This window comes from Elgaria multicarinata, chromosome 9 (assembly GCF_023053635.1).
Source record: "Elgaria multicarinata webbii isolate HBS135686 ecotype San Diego chromosome 9, rElgMul1.1.pri, whole genome shotgun sequence".
NCBI lineage: Eukaryota > Metazoa > Chordata > Lepidosauria > Squamata > Anguidae > Elgaria > Elgaria multicarinata.
Genome location: NC_086179.1, coordinates 77,844,885 through 77,862,429, shown reverse-complemented (window position 1 = coordinate 77,862,429; position 17,545 = coordinate 77,844,885). Strand labels below are relative to the sequence as shown.

Here is a 17,545-nt window from a genome sequence, read left to right as displayed (position 1 = left end):
ACTATGAACGTTAACGGGAGGATTTCTAGCCTGGCCCGTCACCCTAGTTCTCCCCCCAGCCTTCATGGCGACATTCCAGTTCTAAAGCTCTTTGCCTGCCAACAGCACAAAATCCTTCCAAGTCTTTTGAACCTGTAGGAGGTTTCCTCAAAACCCCTCTTTTCTGCCTTGGCTCGTCTCTTGTGCTTTCCGCTCACACATCTGTATTGTTGTCAACATTGAATTACTGGGCGGCTCTCCTATGATTGATTAGATGGCACATGACCATTTCATAGCATCACAGCAATTCAGCCAGTTGCTAGAGGGACTAATTCACTCTCGTGCAATTGGAATGACAAACGCTACCAAGTAAATTGGAGACATGAAAGTAGGGATTTGTTCTCATAATATTGCTCTACTGAGGGAAGCAGATACTTGGTATCTAAAGAGTCCCTCAGGCAAGCCCTTCAGATGTGTGCAAAGGAAGCTGAAGGACATTTGGAAACTGATTAATATCTTGCAGTCCCAAATGGGTGAATCTCAGTGACTTAGGACAGTTTCTATCTACCAAGGAGTGTGAACCGCCCAGAGAACTTCAGCTATTGGGTGGTATAAAAATTAAATAAATAAATAAAACCAACACGATCAATTGCATGGTTGATCGACAGAAACTGTCAAAAGCCATACTGGCTGGAGATAATGGCATTTGTAGTCCAATACATCTGCATGGCAACAGGCTGGGGACAGCTGGTTTAGAGTTACTAATCTATGCAAGCATTCTCATTGTTTGAGGCAGAAGAAGGAAGGATCAAAAACATTTGAACCTACATTGAACTCCACATTTCCCTACATTTGCCTTAATTATGGAACTGAACACCAAAATTGGTTTATAGGCCTCACAAAACACTTCTAGTGCTGTCATGGCACTTTTTCAGTCACTGATCAGTAGTTTCAGAATATTTGTGGGGATATAGCCCTCCTTGCCCATCTTTGATGCCCCATTTTATTTTTTTATTTATTTTGCCATATATCCCCACGCCACTGAAAACCATAAACTGTATACAAAATATATACCCTTATCATTCTGCAAAGCCAAGGGCAGGTTTGGGATCATTATTTTACTTGTGTGCCAGCCACCAAAAAAGAAAAAGAAAAAAGTGTTGTTTGCCACTAAATACAGCTCTGAACTTTACAAGTGCTGACTTCCTGGGAAATCATCCATGACTCACAATAAGCTGTCAGCACACCTTATTTTCTATTCTATTCTATGCTGCAATATTGCTTATTATGTTCTGTTTTTCATTATTAATTGCTGTGCAAACATACATATGGAGTGAGACTGGCCAAACTCCAATTCAATACACACCAGGGAAGCAGACAATTGCAACACACATTTTTTATGTGTTTTGGAGATTAAAAGCTGATGGGTGAATGTTATGTTGAACTTCTTTGCACTTGGGCTTTGAGTGAAATGTGCTTCCAGCCATTCCAATCCAACCAAAGTTAGTTTTGCCAAAGCTGCTGGGACTTTCTGAAAGCCACTCCCTTAATACAAGTCAAGTTACAGCTGCTAGACCCTTCAGAGGTGCTGTCCTTGATTTACTCAAACTAGAGGCAGTTGTGGTGGGTAACACAAGCAGGAAAAAGTGCTATTGCACTCATGTCCTGCTTGTGGGCCTCCCATAAACATTTGTTTAGTCACTGTGAGAACAGGATGCTGGACTAGCCTTTGATCTGATCCAGCATGGCTCTTCTTATGTCCTTATGCTCAGGTAGCACCTTGGTATCAATTTCCAATAGGTTTGTTGATCTAATTTCTTATCATGAAGACTGAGTCCATAGTTAGACGGGGCAAAATCCTGGGGCGATCCCCAGGATCGTCCTGTGTGTCCGCATGATGCACAGGGGATCCTGGGAGCAGGGAGGGACGATCCCTCCCTTGCCCCGGGATCTCGCCCTCCCCTTCGAGCCCACTTTTTCCATGGTCGAGGGCTGATCCCGAGACCGCGGAACATGTGTGCAGGAGTCGTGGTTTGTCCAAGCTCCTTGCAAGGAGCCAGGACCTGTGCATGGCGTGCAGTGCTCCTCAGGAGCTCTGCGCCCATCAGGGGTGGGGTGGGGGGAATTTTTTTTTAAAAAAAAACTTACCTTCTGCGCATGAGCGCTCATGTGCTCCTTCTTCTTTAAAACAAAAAAACTGGCAGCAGCGATGCCGCGTGCCGTGTGTAGACCAGTGTGACGTTCTCGCGATCATAAAATTGCGAGATCGTCACGGTACAACCCCCTGGTCTAGCTGAGGCCGGAGAAGATCACAAGCTCAGTTGTCTCCCACACTATTCCCTGGTTCCCTGCGCTACTGTAGCCCATCCAAAGTTCATTCCTTCTGAGCACATGCAACACTGTCTCAAGCCAGTGCTGATACACTGTTAGCAATTCTGAATTCTTAAATTTCCCACCACCACCACATATGAGTGGGTATTTCCTGCCCCAGGACCTATTTTTGACAAAGCTCTGGGCTGTGAACTTCACATCAGGCCCTGAAACAATTGCCTTCTCCCAAGGAAATACTTCAGCAAATTACAGTTACTGACAGGTAACAATTAGATACACAATCGTTGAGGATGGAATAAATTACATGTATGGCAATGAAAATATTTCCATTTATTTGAGACACTGGGTTCACACAGGGTATTGTCGGTCTTCCGTATAAGAGTTTGGTTTTTCACCCTTCAATGATAGTTTCTGCTTTACTGTGTTGATTATGTAGGAAATGCTCATACGGTGTGCTTAGAAATTTCAGGTGGCTTTTTTGGTTTGGGTTTGTTTGCAATGTACTTTGAAAATGTTTATAAAAGGTCAAAATCCTGTTAAAATTTCAAAATAAATCTACCACATTATTTAAAACACATAACTTTTAAAAATGAAACATTAACCTTCTGTACTCTCGCATTTACTGTGTGCCCAGGGTAATATTTCTGTGCCTGCAGTAAAACCTAGAGCAAAGCTGCCTCTTTCTCTGCTCAGAATATACAAAACGTTGCAAGCAACAAGGTAATTATAAGAAAGTGAATGAACTTATTCCTGAGGTATGCATACAATTCTTGTTTCAACTTGAATTCAGTTATGTTTACGTCCTTTTATCCACATAGGAGTTGCTTTAATTAGGGCAAGAGGCATCCAATATAATTTCTATCTGCTTTCAGTTTATTTGCCAGTGTGTTTTGAACATTTAACATTGCACTAATTAGTATAACTCTGAATATTCATTTGCTTCTGGAATCAGCAGCTAAACTACATACTATGTTAAATTCGTAGTGTTTCAAAGATCCTAACTTTCTTTCTAACTTTCTTACCTTCAAGTAAGCATGTGTCTGTGATCTGGATTGGGACAAGCCTATATTGGTAGGGGAGATTTGAACCTTCCCACACAGCACCTTTCCCCACTATATTTCCCCCCTCCACTCCCCTGGATGCTAAAAAGAGGGGCGAGGAAAACCTCAGTGTGGTTACTTGAAAGTAAAAAAAGAAAGTTAGGATCATGCGCATGCTATGTATTAAACATAGCACAAAGTCTAGACCTAGACCCAGTAAGTGAAATGGAGAAGCAGTAGAGGGTAAATATCTACACTACGGATTTAAACTGATTTAATGGCCAGTCTCACTACAGGGAAATGGAAGTGCATCAGGAATCTCCAATAATCAGCATCCCCACCAAAGTACAATTCCCAGAATTCTTCTAGAGGAAGCTAGGCTGGACATACTGAGAAAAAAAACTGTAGGTTTGTAGTGTAAAGATACCCCAAATTTTTAGTTTCTTCTTTTTTGTTATCTATTCATCCTTACCTGTTATAATTGCAGGAATCCCCCAGCCCATGACATAGTAGAACCTCATATGTCCAAAATTGATGTTCCTCACTTCAGTCAGCATGCGGTAGATGTGAAGCTGTTCAACGAACATCCAGGCAAAAGTACTCATGTAGAAGTAGTGCAAAAGAATGGCTATCACAGTGCACACAAACTAGAGAAAGAAAGAGACGAATTCAATGAGCACTGCCTCTGCCAAACCACAAAATATTCTATACACAAGAGCTAGACTTCTATTAGATATAAGCAAATATTAATGAGGGTCACAATCCAAAGAGCTACTTTGCGCATGCCTAAGGCTTTGCCTTTTCAACAGTAGCCAACCAGGAACTTTAAGGAAAAAACACTCTTATTTTTGTTCCTCCCTCCAATTTCTTCCTCTTCGATTTTTTACTAACTGCAGTTTAGTGTTTCATTTGAATCCAAACAAATTGCAATTAGTCTTAACCATGGTTTACTGAAACAAGCCAACTTTAAACCTAAGTTCATTATCCTGGCTTTTTTCAATATACCATACTTAAGATTAACAACATTTTAGGCTTCACAAGTAACACTAAACTGTAGTTAATTGAAAATGGAAATGAAAACTTTCCATTTTGGCTGTGCAGGAAGAGAAGGTTGGAGAGTATGCTAGCCCAAGGTTTGTCTAGGCTCATTCCTGTAATGATAGACCATAGTTCATTGTTATCTCCAAACGTAGCTATAGGGATGTCCATCCCTAAGATATCTGTCCCTTTTTGAGCTTGCCGGATTTCTGCGGTGCCCCCGACTCAGTTTGTATTTGTGAGCTGAGCTGCGGGTTTCTTCCCAAAATCTGGGAACTTTTTCAATTTTTTTTAAAAAATATAACTAACAATTTGTGCAAATTTTGGCCGTAAATTGCATAATTTGTGCAAATTTCAACTGCAAGTTGCATGATTTGTACAATTATGGCCAAAAATTGTGCACATTGTGCAATTTACCGCCAAACTTTGTGCAAATTGCTATTTAAGTTTTTAAAAAAGAAGGAAAAAAGACGTGAATTGGCCCAACTCGGTGCAGACTGAATTGGGCCAATTCACAGGGAAGTGAGCTGAAGACTAGGGGACCAAGCTGATGAAAACTTGGTGAGCTCCAGCACCTACAGTCTCCTACACTAGACAACTAAGGAAGGGTGAGTAGATTGCTAATTAGCTCATCGAATCAAGACATATACAAAGGAGTCAGAGAGAAGCTGTACCTCCCCAGGCAACTGTACACACTACTCTCACTCATTGGGAACTAGGATTGTGATTACTCTAGCTAGTTCTTTAGCAAAGCTGAAAATATATCCACCCTCAAAAGCGTTTAATACTTTAATACAACTCTAAGGGGTTTTTTTTTTAGGCTTCTGAAAATACCACAGGTCACCATGATAAAAACTGCTTATTTCAGGCATGCAACAAAGAAAATAAATCATTTTTGTCTGTCAGTCATCCACGGATGACTGAAACCTCTCCCTGCCATGTGACTGTTACTTTACAGAAACTTCTAAAAGTTAAACACAATGTCAAGCATCGCCATTTCATCTGTGCTCCCACATTCTTTGACTTTTCATGCTCATTAGCGTGTGACTCCTTGGACAATTCTCATTCCATAAGAAAGGATTAATAATTGCTTGAAACACACAGACACAGCAGACTTCTCTTCACAGTCATCCGTTTCAAGGAGTGCCCCTCTGCTGTGTAATATATAGCTTGCTCTTTAAAAGAGCCTTAATGAATGTTTTAAGGTATAAGATGGGCAGTATATTTTCATTTACTGGGCCAATGGGAAGACTTTTTTTAAGCTGCTGTTTTTCTGCTAATATAAAGGAAAGTTATTTCTTCAAATCCTAGCATGTGGATATTATAAAACATAATATCTGAAGTTTCTTGTTGAAAATGAAGCATACTTTTTTTTAAAGAACCGCCAACTCAAAAGACAATGCATCACCTAAATTATTCCAGTTAATCTCAAAACTTTAACCACAAATTAATTTTCCTATGTTAGTAATAGAACCTCCACTTGATAAATCAAAGCTAGGACTTTAAAAAAATTGAACTAATTTGAAAGCACCCTCCCATCAAAATCTTAGTTGCAACAGCAGCGCATGAGGAAAAAAAGAGAGGCTAGAAATTCCCCACATGCATTCTGAAGGGGATACATATGCCAATCTTAGAAGTGTTTACTCCAAAGTAATCCCTGGGCCTAGCATCAGTATCTAGCATACTGTGATAAATGCTGGGGCCCAGAAGGTCCACCAGAGCTGATGTCATGATTATCTCTCTCAGTACAAATTTAGAGGCCTGGTGCTGAGAGGAAAAGCACCGGAAAGGTAGTTGCAGCGCAGCAGTCACCATTGTGGCCCCCTCTGCCAAAATGCCTCTGGGCCCTGTTCCCAACGTAATGATGCTATGTCAGGGCCCAAAACACTCTACTGGGGAGAAGATGACGGCCACTGCAGCCACTAGGCCCAGCACTTTTCCTTTTAGCAACGGCCCCTTAAAAGAAGAAAACACTGTTTTCTTTCAAGGGCCCAGTGATGGGAGAAGCACCAGGTCAGATAACTATAGTGCCATCTCCCTGCTGCCGCCCCCGCAACCAGGTAAGCTGGGGAGGGAGTTGCCAGCGGTTGTGCTTTTGGAGGGGCTCTTTGCCCGCAGCTCTCTCATTACCTAGCACAGGGCCTGGTAATCCCCTCTTTGTCCAATGGGATTCCCCCCCCCAAAAAAAAGTCTACATAGGATTGCAACCACAATCAATGAAGGCTGTACCATGTGCCCCATTAAATGTCTGCATCAGTTCCACATCTGTAGTGTCGGTGTCGTATACGCTCACAGGAACATTGTCAGTGCGGGGCTCCTGTTTAAAGGTGAACCATCTGCCAAGCTTCTACTTGGCTCAAATTGTGTTTCGAGGGAACTAGGCCAACTCATGGAGTTGTTGTTTTGATTGCATTCAAGCCAACTCTTACCGGATTTTCTGTCTGGTTGATTCCTATCAGAAAGACTAATTCTGAGAAGAACAGGGCAGCCACCAAGTTTTTGTGGATGTTGTGCAGGTTGGAGCGCAGTGTTCGGATCAAGACAAGAAGAATAAAGGTGAGCAGCAAAGCTACCAGTGAGATGGAGACTGTCGTGTAAGTGATAATCTTCAGAGGAAGTGCCTCACCATTCTGTGGAGTAAAAGATTAATTATTTTTGCTACATTTCCTTCCCAAGTACTCTTGGTTTTCTTTTTTTCTTTTTTAAAGCAACATTAATCTCTTAGTCACGGAGTATATTTTTGACAAAAAACAACACCCTCCACACATTCATGCAGTGTGAAGGAGTGGGAACTGTAGTGACTCAACCCAGAGCATGATAAAAATACCTCCGAAATAAGTCTTTAAAAGATGTCATGTACTATCAACTTATTTGGAGGATTAAAAAAGAAAAAAAGGAATAAAACGAAAACCACAATTAAGTGGATTTCAAACCACCTAACCCATTTTTTACTTTTCCCCCAGATTTATAGCTTCCTGAAGAATATCCGCACCAATAAGATGCCAAGACGAAAACCCGCAAAATTAGAAAGCTCAAATAATCCTTTTGTGAGTGAGCCTTTTTGAAGAGGGTAATAGAACCTTTTAAAAGGCAAGTGTAATCCCATGCACTGCTGCTCATCAGCACAATGCACTCCTCTACAGCTAACCAACCCTATAATCAGAACTTTTTGAAGAATTTGTTGCCTGATCCAGAATAGGCACCTAGAGCAGATTTATTAAACTTTCAGGTGTAGATTTAAGTAAATATTTCCAGGCTTCATAGTTTTGGAGATAAGGGAACAATCCTGCCCTGCCAGCATATGCAGAGATCACAATATGGAGGCTCTGCCAGATAGGTGTGCCACACACATTTATCCCAATCTAGTCTTCAGGTGCAGAAACCAAACCATGCCACACTTGGGATGGCAAGGACCTTCCCCCACCAGTAGAACATGAGCTATCCTTATTACAGAACAAATGGCTGCAGGCCTGTAGTGTTCTAGGTTCTGGCCCCCACTGCTGAATAGCAAATGGCTCTAGGTGACCTGTCCATCTACTGAAAGCTGCAGCTGGGCGCGTGTGGGTTTGTATAAACTAGTCTGCAGAATCTCCAGCTGCCAACACGGCCACAATGTCAATCATAAGCAGGGCTCGTTGCTAAGGGCTCTGCAGATTGGCTCACACACCCATGACCCTGCAGCTTCTGGTACGTGAAAGAGACCTCCCTGGCTTCTCCCTCGTCAGAAGTCACATTTAGAAACATCTGGATATGCAAAGAAGCGGCCCTGAAACCCGGCAAAAGTTAGTTAATTTCACATAGGACTAAAGTACTACTAGGTGCATTACTGAGCCATCCAGCAAAAGAAAGACTTGAAATCGATACGTGTGGCTGAGTGCAGGATAATGGTTCCAAAAGCAGAAGTCCATTTACTTTTCAGAAGCAAAGCTTGACTTTATGTTCAGTCTTTATACCTAAGTCTATTCACATGGCACTTTTGTCCAGTGGAGACACACTTTGGGTTATATCAGGTAGATCTAGCTTTAGCTCCCAATAGATTCACTGAGGGGCCATGGGCAAGTCACTGTCTCTCATCCTGTTCTCCCCACCTGTAAGATGGGAATGACAGTGGGCCAGTTCACATGTCACAATAAGCCATGCAGAAAACAAGCCATGGTGGGTTGGTTACTCAGGTGTTAAGCTACACTGCTCCAGACAGGCGATCAGGCACTCGCTAGCATGTCATGGCTTGTTTCCTCCTTTGTCCTTTCACCCACTCCGTGTGTGTGTGTGTGTGTGTGTGTGTGTGTGTGTGTGTCGGGGGAGCTTACCTTACTTTTTAGGATGAGGTGGCTGAGGCTTTTATTTTTATTTTTTTTCGTGAACACTTTAAAAAAAAGCCTCATTGGCTGCTTGGACTTAAGCTCCCCCCTCCAGTTTTCAAGTCAAAATTTAGATCCCCCCTTTTTAACACCACCCTCCACATGAGAATGTTGGCATGAAAACAGGAGGGGGGAAATTTAAATTCCCCCGTTTTTAATATCCATGGTCCTGAATTAGGGCTGTATGTGCTTATCTAGAAATAAGTGAAAGGGATAAACCTGGTTGCTGTCAAACAATGCACTGCACTGGAGGGGAGGGGCAGAGGGCCCTGCAAAGAGTGGTTGGGGTATTTGACACTCCTTCCAGGCATCTCTGTAGCCCTTTCAAACAAGCCGTCATGCTGGGTTTGCATGTCACCACAAGCCACTTTGAAAACAACCCACCCCAAATAAGCTAACAAGAAGCCATGGGTTGCCAGGGTGGATTGTGCAGAGTTAACTACTCATGCTTAAGCCATTATGCCAGACTCAGGTGTCATGAGAAGCCACTCTGAAACAAAAAAAGGTGACAACCCATGTGGGTTGTCCTGACTTGCGAACCAGGTAAATAACTCACCTCGTAAACTCATGGTGGGGACAAACACAATTAAAATGATGAAGTAACTTGAAAATAAATTCTGGGTATTTATTTTGTATTGGCAAACCACTCTCTGTGAGCCTAGCTAAACTGCCACCTTGTATTAGAAAAGTTGTAGATACAAGGCTTCCACGGAATGTGGGTAATGATGAATTTATTCACAAGAATGTAATGATGATGATGATGATGACGATGACGATGACAGAGATCTCTATCATAAGATGAAAGCAAAAAACAAAACAATAACAATGACATACCCCCACACAGCTTGTAACTGAAAAAGGTATTGGTGTCAGATCACATTGGCCTAATCTCCACCAAGCAGGATATTTCACTATGAAAGCGGTATATAAAAGGCAGGAGCCACACGACTGCTTTATAGCAGTATTGAAGTGCACGGACAACTGCTAGGGCCCATTGACACATACCATATACTGCTTTTATACCGCTATATCCTGCTTTGTGTGGCTCCTGCCTTTTATATACTGCTTTCAAAGTGCAATATCCTGCTTGGTGGAAATTAGGCCCCTGTCTTGACATTGGTGACTTGGTATTCAAGGTAAAGGCAAATATGGATTTAAAAAAAAAAGATGCCATTCATTAATTGCTTCCCTCACACGCTCTTTATGTCGTCACCACTGTAGGTGGCCAAAATAATAATAATGAGGGAGCCACTTACTTCACGTTTTGAAATATCCATTAGGACAGCAAAACTGGTCATATGGTTGCACTGGCATATGATATGGCTCTTGGTTCGAGAAAACAGCTCACATCCCTTTGAGGACCAGCCTCCTGTTTCTCCAATTCTAGTCAATGAGAGAAGAAGGAAAGAAGTAAGATCCCGTGACATTTATTGGCTGACAGACTACATTGATTCAATTATGGATTGGCATTTTCCTTACTAAATCACCATCTTCTTCACTCTCCCTCCCCTTAATACATAACAGTGCAATTATTCTCCAGATTTTTTGGGGGTGAGGGTATGGAATCTGGTGCTTCTGTATCCTCAAAAAGGGCAAGCATGTACTGTAACAGACAGCTCATTAAGACAAAAGTAGCTAATTGGCAGTCAATGTTTAGAATAGCAAGAGGTTGTTGCTTCTTTAAACCTTGCTTCAACATGACAAATGACCAGATTATATGCAGGTAGCTTAAGTAACCTAAATAACCCATTATTACTATTTTATGAGATTTAGCTGACACTTTGATCTTCAAGTAGTATTGGATCTTCTCTTGGTTAGAAAACTGCAATAAAAACCCTTTATTATAAGTCACTCTCATAATTTGGTATGTGTGTACTTTTATATCCTTCTATTGATTGTAGCAGTGTATAGTTAACACAGTGTAAGGTTCTGTTTCCCACAGATTAAAATATGTCATTTTGATGAATTGCATTTTCCCCATAGCTCTATAATAGGCATAATTTTTACCTACCGCAACACAGAGCATGAGCTACAGAAAATTAAGCACTTTAGATCTCAATGATTTCAGTCGGGAGAATTAAGCATGTGCTTAATTTTATCCTATTGAAACAATTAAGTTCCCTATTGAAATTGAAAAGTGCTTAACTATGTCCTCATTTGGATATTTTCTTATCAATATGGCTGCTGCTGCTGTTGCTGCTGTTAAAAGACTGTCTAAAGTCAAGATGAGACACCGAAAGCCCACAGGCCAAATCTGGCCTCGGGGAGGATACCAAATTGCTAATCAAGTGGCAAAGAAGGGCTGAGGAGGGAGTTGTGTCTTTGGTAACAGACTTGGAAGCAGACCACCAAGAGGGATGGGAGTTGGGGCCTTGATCCTCCATCTCTTATTCCATTCTCAAAGTGGCCTTCCAAGAAAACTAGTTGATCGCTAGGGGTGTAAAGTCACCCATGTAGGTTGCTGTTACATCATCTGGGGGCATGTCTAGACCTCCCGGTGTTCCAGGAGGGAGGAGGGAGGATCTCACGATTTTCTGATCACAAGATCCTCCCCCTCAGTGCACATGCGGCTGTGCAGCATCCCAGGCATCGCACCTGTTGCAGCGACCATTTTTTTAAAAAAGAAAATGAGCTAGAGTGCACGAGTGCTCCAGCGAAAATAAAAAAGGTAAATAAAATTAAAAAACCACTCCCCTGCCTACCCCTGATGGGCACAGACTGCCTGAGGAGCTCCGTGCCCAGTTCCCGGCTCCTTGTGTTTACACATGAGTAGCTGGGACAAAACCGGGATGGCCACCCACACCTCCCGTGGTCTCAGGACGATCCCGAGACAGAGGGAGAAGTCAGGGTTAAAGCTGTCCCGGTTATCCTGGGGAAATGCAGGGATCTTCCCTCCCTGCCACCGGGATCCCCTGTGTGTCATGTGGACACACAGGGATGATCGCAGGGCGATTCCCAGGATAACAACTGGTGTAGACATGCCCAGAGTTAGCAAAAATACAGGGGACACCTAACACTTCCAAACTAGTTCAGATTGGGAAACATACGCAATTGAGTGGTTCCAGAACACACAAACTGGTTTTGTCCTCTCCTCAGTTTCCAGCATGGCATGTTCAACTGTAATGGGGCTCTCCAGAAGATTTGGTAAAGACTCCTCATCTCTATAAATTATTGCGCTGATTATTGGAGTGTTAATGATGGGCCGATTGGGTAATCTGGCAGAACAAAACAAAATTTCCATTACACATATGCAAACAAAGATACAGTATTTTGCCCAGTTTCAGATGAACATCTTCCATTTTATTTACAGTAGCTGGGACTCAGTGGATGCAGTGCTGGGAAAAACGGCTAAAGCGGCGACTCAATTCTGCATATTCATGGCTGCAGCAAGCAAGTGATGACCTGTGTGTGCTACTGAACTACCACCACCACCACCACAACAACAGACAGAACTCCCACAATCACTTCATGTAACCTCAGACACAATGCTTTTGAATCAAGACAATTAATACATTCATCTGCAAACCAACAAATCACAGGAAATCAAGTAATGCGGCCCTAAGAAATCTAATATTTCTTACCAAACTAATATCTCCTTTACCACGGAGTAAATTCTAGTGTAATCTAGAACATCAGAGACAGAGGTGAATTTTTGAATTAAAATGACAAAATATTATATTCCTCTTGATCTCAGGTAGCACAGCAAACCCCTTCCCAAAATACAATAAACAAGAATGACCAAAACAAAGTTAAAGAAGGCCAGTGACTTGTGTAAGTTTTACCTTAAACTCCTTCGGTCAGGATCATAGCTCTCAGGCAGAAACTGTCCTAGGGTTCGGTATATAATCACCATGGCAACAGCATACTGGTTAGACTCCTCCGGATGGCGACGCTTTCTTTTTGCAAGTACATTTTTGCTCTTAAAAATATCATCTTCCATCTTAGAAGACAACCGATGGTTTGAAGGCTTCATTGTAGGAACCACTAAAGATAACACCAATGCCAAATTTTATTCGGTAAACCAATGTTTGGATTTAAAAATAAATTACGAAGTTACCCTATGAACAATGTAGATTATGTAACAACAAAAGATGACTGAATTTTTTTAATGTTTAATTTCACATAACAAGGTAATGGTCCTGGTGATCTTTGTGCTAAGCCAAACCTGAGCGGAACTGATACAAATTTATTTATTTGTTACATTTAGATACCGCCCCATAGCCGAAGCTCTCTGGGAGGTTTACAAAAGTTAAAAACAGTAAACATTTAAAAAGTATACAAAATTTAAAAACATAAAAACAACAGCATCCATTTAAAAACAACAGTTTTGGGGTCCGTTAAAAAACAAACTTATCGTTGTTAAATGGTGTTAAATGCCTGGGAGAAGAGAAAAGTCTTGACCTGGCGCCATGGATGTCATGGCTCACAGTTGCTGGGTGAATGGTGAACTTTGCTTATTAAGCTCATGGACTGAGCATTATTCATACTAGACCAAGTTGGAATCTTGGACATATGTAACAACAACACATCAGAGCAGGGGTCCTCAACCTTTTTGGACCTGTGGGCATATTTGGGAATTTGAGAAACTGTGGTGGGCACTACCACAAAATGGCTCCCATGGAGGATGTGGCTTGTAGCACAATGGCTGACGCGGGCGCCTGACAAGTCAAAAGACAAGTAATTCACTCAAGAATCTGAATACAAACAGAGGAAGCCAATCCTGTTTAAGGTTGCGATCCTATGCATGCTTTAGAACTCAGTGGAAATTATTTCCGAGTAGGCCTACATAGTTCTGTATAGGATCTATAAGAACAAGGGGAGAGAAGGAGCAAAGGTAGTGGCTAGAAAGGAGGCGAAACAGTGAGGTAAAAAGATGAGGGAGAAATAGCAAGACTAGGAGCGTTTCCCAGTCCATTTGGAAAAGGAGAGTTTGTTGTATACACTTTGCTGCTTAAAATCTCCACCTCTACCTCTGTCTTTCAGAATAATTTTACTGAAAATGCAGGATTGGGAACCATTCTTTCATGATCAAAGTGAAATATTTATTTCATTTATAACATTATTTTTATCCTGACATTTGGCCCCTCATGGGATCCCAAGGCAGCTCACAATCACAAGTTAAATACTACTGAATTTGGTGCAAGTGTGAAGGAAGGAAGTACAGGATAATCAATAAGGAAAACTGATTTAAAAGGAAAGAGAATGGGCACAGCTTATAGGAGTTGCATTCAAAAGCAAGATCAGAAAGATCATTTTGGGTTGTGTAGGGGACAGAAAGGAACATTTCCTTGCATAACAACAAAAAGCATAGCAGCGGCAGCTGATATCCTGTCATTCAACAGTTCATGGTTCAACAAATGTGTCAATGCAGCTTTATAGCTTATTAGCAAATTGTCTGTCATTATGACAAGTGGGGCATCTGTGGTGGACGGAAACTCTATATATTGCAAGGACTCCTTTGTATATGTGTGTTCGCAGGTGCATGGTCTCACACTACACCCCCATGGGGGTCCCTGTTGGTGGAAATCACCGTGTGTGGAGTGGTTGTGCCCCGACTCCAGTGGGACATTTATTTTTCCTTCTATGAATGGCAGCTGTTCACTTATATAGGAAGAAAAAGGGCAGCATTTACGTTCACTACTGAATAGGGCCCAAACCTACTCCCTGTTGCTGGTATCCCCAGCCACTAAGAATCACACTTATGTTACTTCTTCTTGAGTTCTGTTTCTTAGTCACCCTGGAACGTGAAAATATATTCAGAGAGTGTGATAGTTTGCTGGCAATTGTGTTTTATTATAGATCGATAATGCTTTCTCTAAGGTCTGCCTAGTCATCCTTGGACAGCATAAACCATCTTTCTCATAATTTGGTCTGAGCATTCTTATTAGACGTTTCCAAAAGCATCTGGAGTAGCACTGTACCTTTTCTGTCGGAAGCTTTGAGCAAAGTATCAGGAAACAAAACAGACGACTCCAAATCTCTCGGATAATCTTCTTTAATCGCATCAAACCGTGGTACTTTAGCTCCCGTAAAATTAGATTTTTCAAAGATGTCAACAGCAATAACTAAAAATAAAAAATAAATAAAAGAGTTTGCCAGAATATATATTTCAAGTTCATTTCTGTCACATACAGTTCAAATTCCAATTGATGTGTTATTAAAATTAAGGTTTTGTTATCTTTGTAAATGATATGGATATAGAAAAGAAGCTCTATGACTGTAAAGCATTCACTTAATCTTAACAACATACGTCTCAGCTTTGAAATAAATACATCATTTATTTGTATCTACCTAGATGAATCCTTCCTGGCAATCTGTGCTTTAAGATGAGATGACAGAATTAGGGGGAAACTACCCAAGACTTTATTTTATCTGAAAGTTTAATACACCACTTATCGGCTCTAGAAGCAACACTGAAAAATACTTGAGTCAGATATGTATCTGAATATTCTGGCTCGGTGAAATCAGTGAAGACTTGTCACTTAGGCAATTTCATACTTCATTGATTATTTGTTTCTTTAAACAGAAATACAAAGTTGACTCTACACATTCTGGACCTTGAAGCACCCTATCTAAACAGTGCAAATCCCATAGCTCAAGGCTGGTACTTTCTACGATTGTTGGTGCTCATCTATCCATTTATCCTAGTAACAAAGGGTACTACTGAAGTGATTTGTTTATTTTGCAACCCCCGTCCACGATCTTAACACATCCATAAAGTTTGCTGGAACATGTGTGGTATAGTGCTGGACTAGGACTGGAGAGACTAAACCCTGCAGCCCTAATTTTGAGACATTAGGGACTCATCCCTCATAGAAAAATGGCAGGTGTCAAGACAGCTACTTACTCATGTTTGTGGCAACAATAATGAAAGGTTTCATGTAGGTTTTCTTCATGTTCTTTGCCACATTACTGAAATAGTCCTCGTAGTGTTTCAGCAAGTGCGCAGTGCCCCCCTCTGTCCTCTGGATGTGCTCCCAATGCTCTTTGGTGCTTGGATCCAGTACAGCACTACCTGCTTTTATGATATTCTAGGAAGGGAAGGAAAATAAGCTGTGCACAAAACAGCAGAAAAGTACTTGCCACAAGTAAATATGCAAAGGGAACACAGCTTACTGTTGTGTTTGCTTAAAAGAAACAAAACCGCTTAAGTGAGACTTGGGACTGTTTTATTTGAAGCATTTCACCAGTTTCAAGATTAGAATGGCAAATCCCATTGTAAGTAACCCATGGAATGCCTGCAGGAATAAACCAGATTGAGCGCCAACGGTGGTCAGGGAGATGCAGCAGAAATAATATATACCTCCTGCTGCTGAGCAGCAATTGAGGAAGTAAAGGGAAGCTTATTGCAGGCACTGCATGGCAGCAACAGTGGTGGATGGGCAAGGTACAGGTTGGAGCTGCTCTCTGACCAGCAATGCAAAGCATGGGCTTGGGACAATACGGTGAGTAGCCCTGGCTGGATACTGCCAGCTGCACAGCACTTGGGTGCCTGCAGAGTTCTGATGCCGTCATCTCCGAACTCTCCCACACAATGCCCACTTCCCCATAGGATGCTGCCCAGTTGAGAGACAGCCAAGAAATGCACTCTATCCCACTTCATTGGCCACCATTGTTGAGCATCTGAATTAAGCCAAGCCTGCTTGCTCCCTAGAGGAATGGCCATGCTGCTGTTTTCTATGCTCTTGGATCCATGCTCTGGGGCCAATTTAAATGTTGTATAGTTTCTTCATGGAAACTACCAAAAATTGGTTCCCAATGACAACATTCAACATAGTCAGCATAATATAAAAACCCTTTACTCCCATAAATCAGCACAAATGAATGTAGTGTCTTCATACAAAAAATGTGAGTCTCTAAACATGCTACCATGCACAGTAAAAAGTGTTGTTATTTTTTGCTAGCCTCAACATGGGGCTATAATACTTAGGTGTGTCCAGCATACAACTGGAAGTGTAAGCTGCATAGTTGGAAAAGAAGTTATTTCCCAAATATTATTATTATTATTATTATTATTATTATTATTATTATTTATATAGCACCATCAATGTACATGGTGCTGTACAGAGTAAAACAGTAAATAGCAAGACCCTGCCGCATAGGCTTAACATTCTAATAAAATCATAATAAAACAATAAGGAGGGGAAGAGAATGCAAACAGACACAGGGTAGGGTAAACAGGCACTGGGTAGGGTAAAACTAACAGTATAAAGTCAGAACAAAATCAAGTTTTAAAAGCTTTAGGAAAAAGAAAAGTTTTTAGCTGAGCTTAAAAGCTGCGGTTGAACTTGTAGTTCTCAAATGTTCTGGAAGAGCGTTCCAGGCATAAGGGGCAGCAGAAGAAAATGGACGAAGCCGAGCAAGGGAAGTAGAGACCCTTGGGCAGGCGAGAAACATGGCATCAGAGGAGCGAAGAGCACGAGCGGGGCAATAGCGTGAGATGAGAGAGGAGAGATAGGAAGGAGCTAGACAGTGAAAAGCTTTGTAGGTCAACAGGAGAAGTTTATATTGGATTCTGAAGTGAATTGGAAGCCAATGAAGAGATTTCAGAAGTGGAGTAACATGGTCAGAGCGGCGAGCCAAGAAGACGATCTTAGCAGCAGAGTGGTGAACAGAAACCAACGGACTGATGTGAGAAGAAGGAAGGCCAGTGAGAAGAAGGTTGCAGTAGTCCAACCGTGAAATAACCAATGCATGAACAAGAGTATTTTAGAAGGTTTCTGTGGAAGAGTAGATTCTGCATCAGTTTTTTTTTTTTTTTAACACAATCATCTTTTTCACTCTGGATAATCTCTC

The 17,545-nt window shown here is 41.6% G+C and overlaps 1 protein-coding gene across 2 annotated transcripts in view; it reads right to left on the bottom strand.

Moving 5' to 3' along the window:
* Positions 1 to 17,545, bottom strand: part of CELSR1 (cadherin EGF LAG seven-pass G-type receptor 1) — a 182,415-nt gene that overhangs the window by 19,289 nt on the left and 145,581 nt on the right. For both annotated transcript variants that reach the window (XM_063134119.1, XM_063134120.1), the window contains exons 19-25: positions 15,597 to 15,780; positions 14,671 to 14,814; positions 12,532 to 12,733; positions 11,797 to 11,964; positions 10,006 to 10,132; positions 6,818 to 7,018; positions 3,823 to 3,997 (exon numbers count right to left, since the gene is read on the bottom strand). In XM_063134119.1, the coding sequence (XP_062990189.1) occupies positions 3,823 to 3,997; positions 6,818 to 7,018; positions 10,006 to 10,132; positions 11,797 to 11,964; positions 12,532 to 12,733; positions 14,671 to 14,814; positions 15,597 to 15,780 (1,201 nt within the window). The remainder of the gene's footprint in view (positions 1 to 3,822; positions 3,998 to 6,817; positions 7,019 to 10,005; positions 10,133 to 11,796; positions 11,965 to 12,531; positions 12,734 to 14,670; positions 14,815 to 15,596; positions 15,781 to 17,545) is intronic.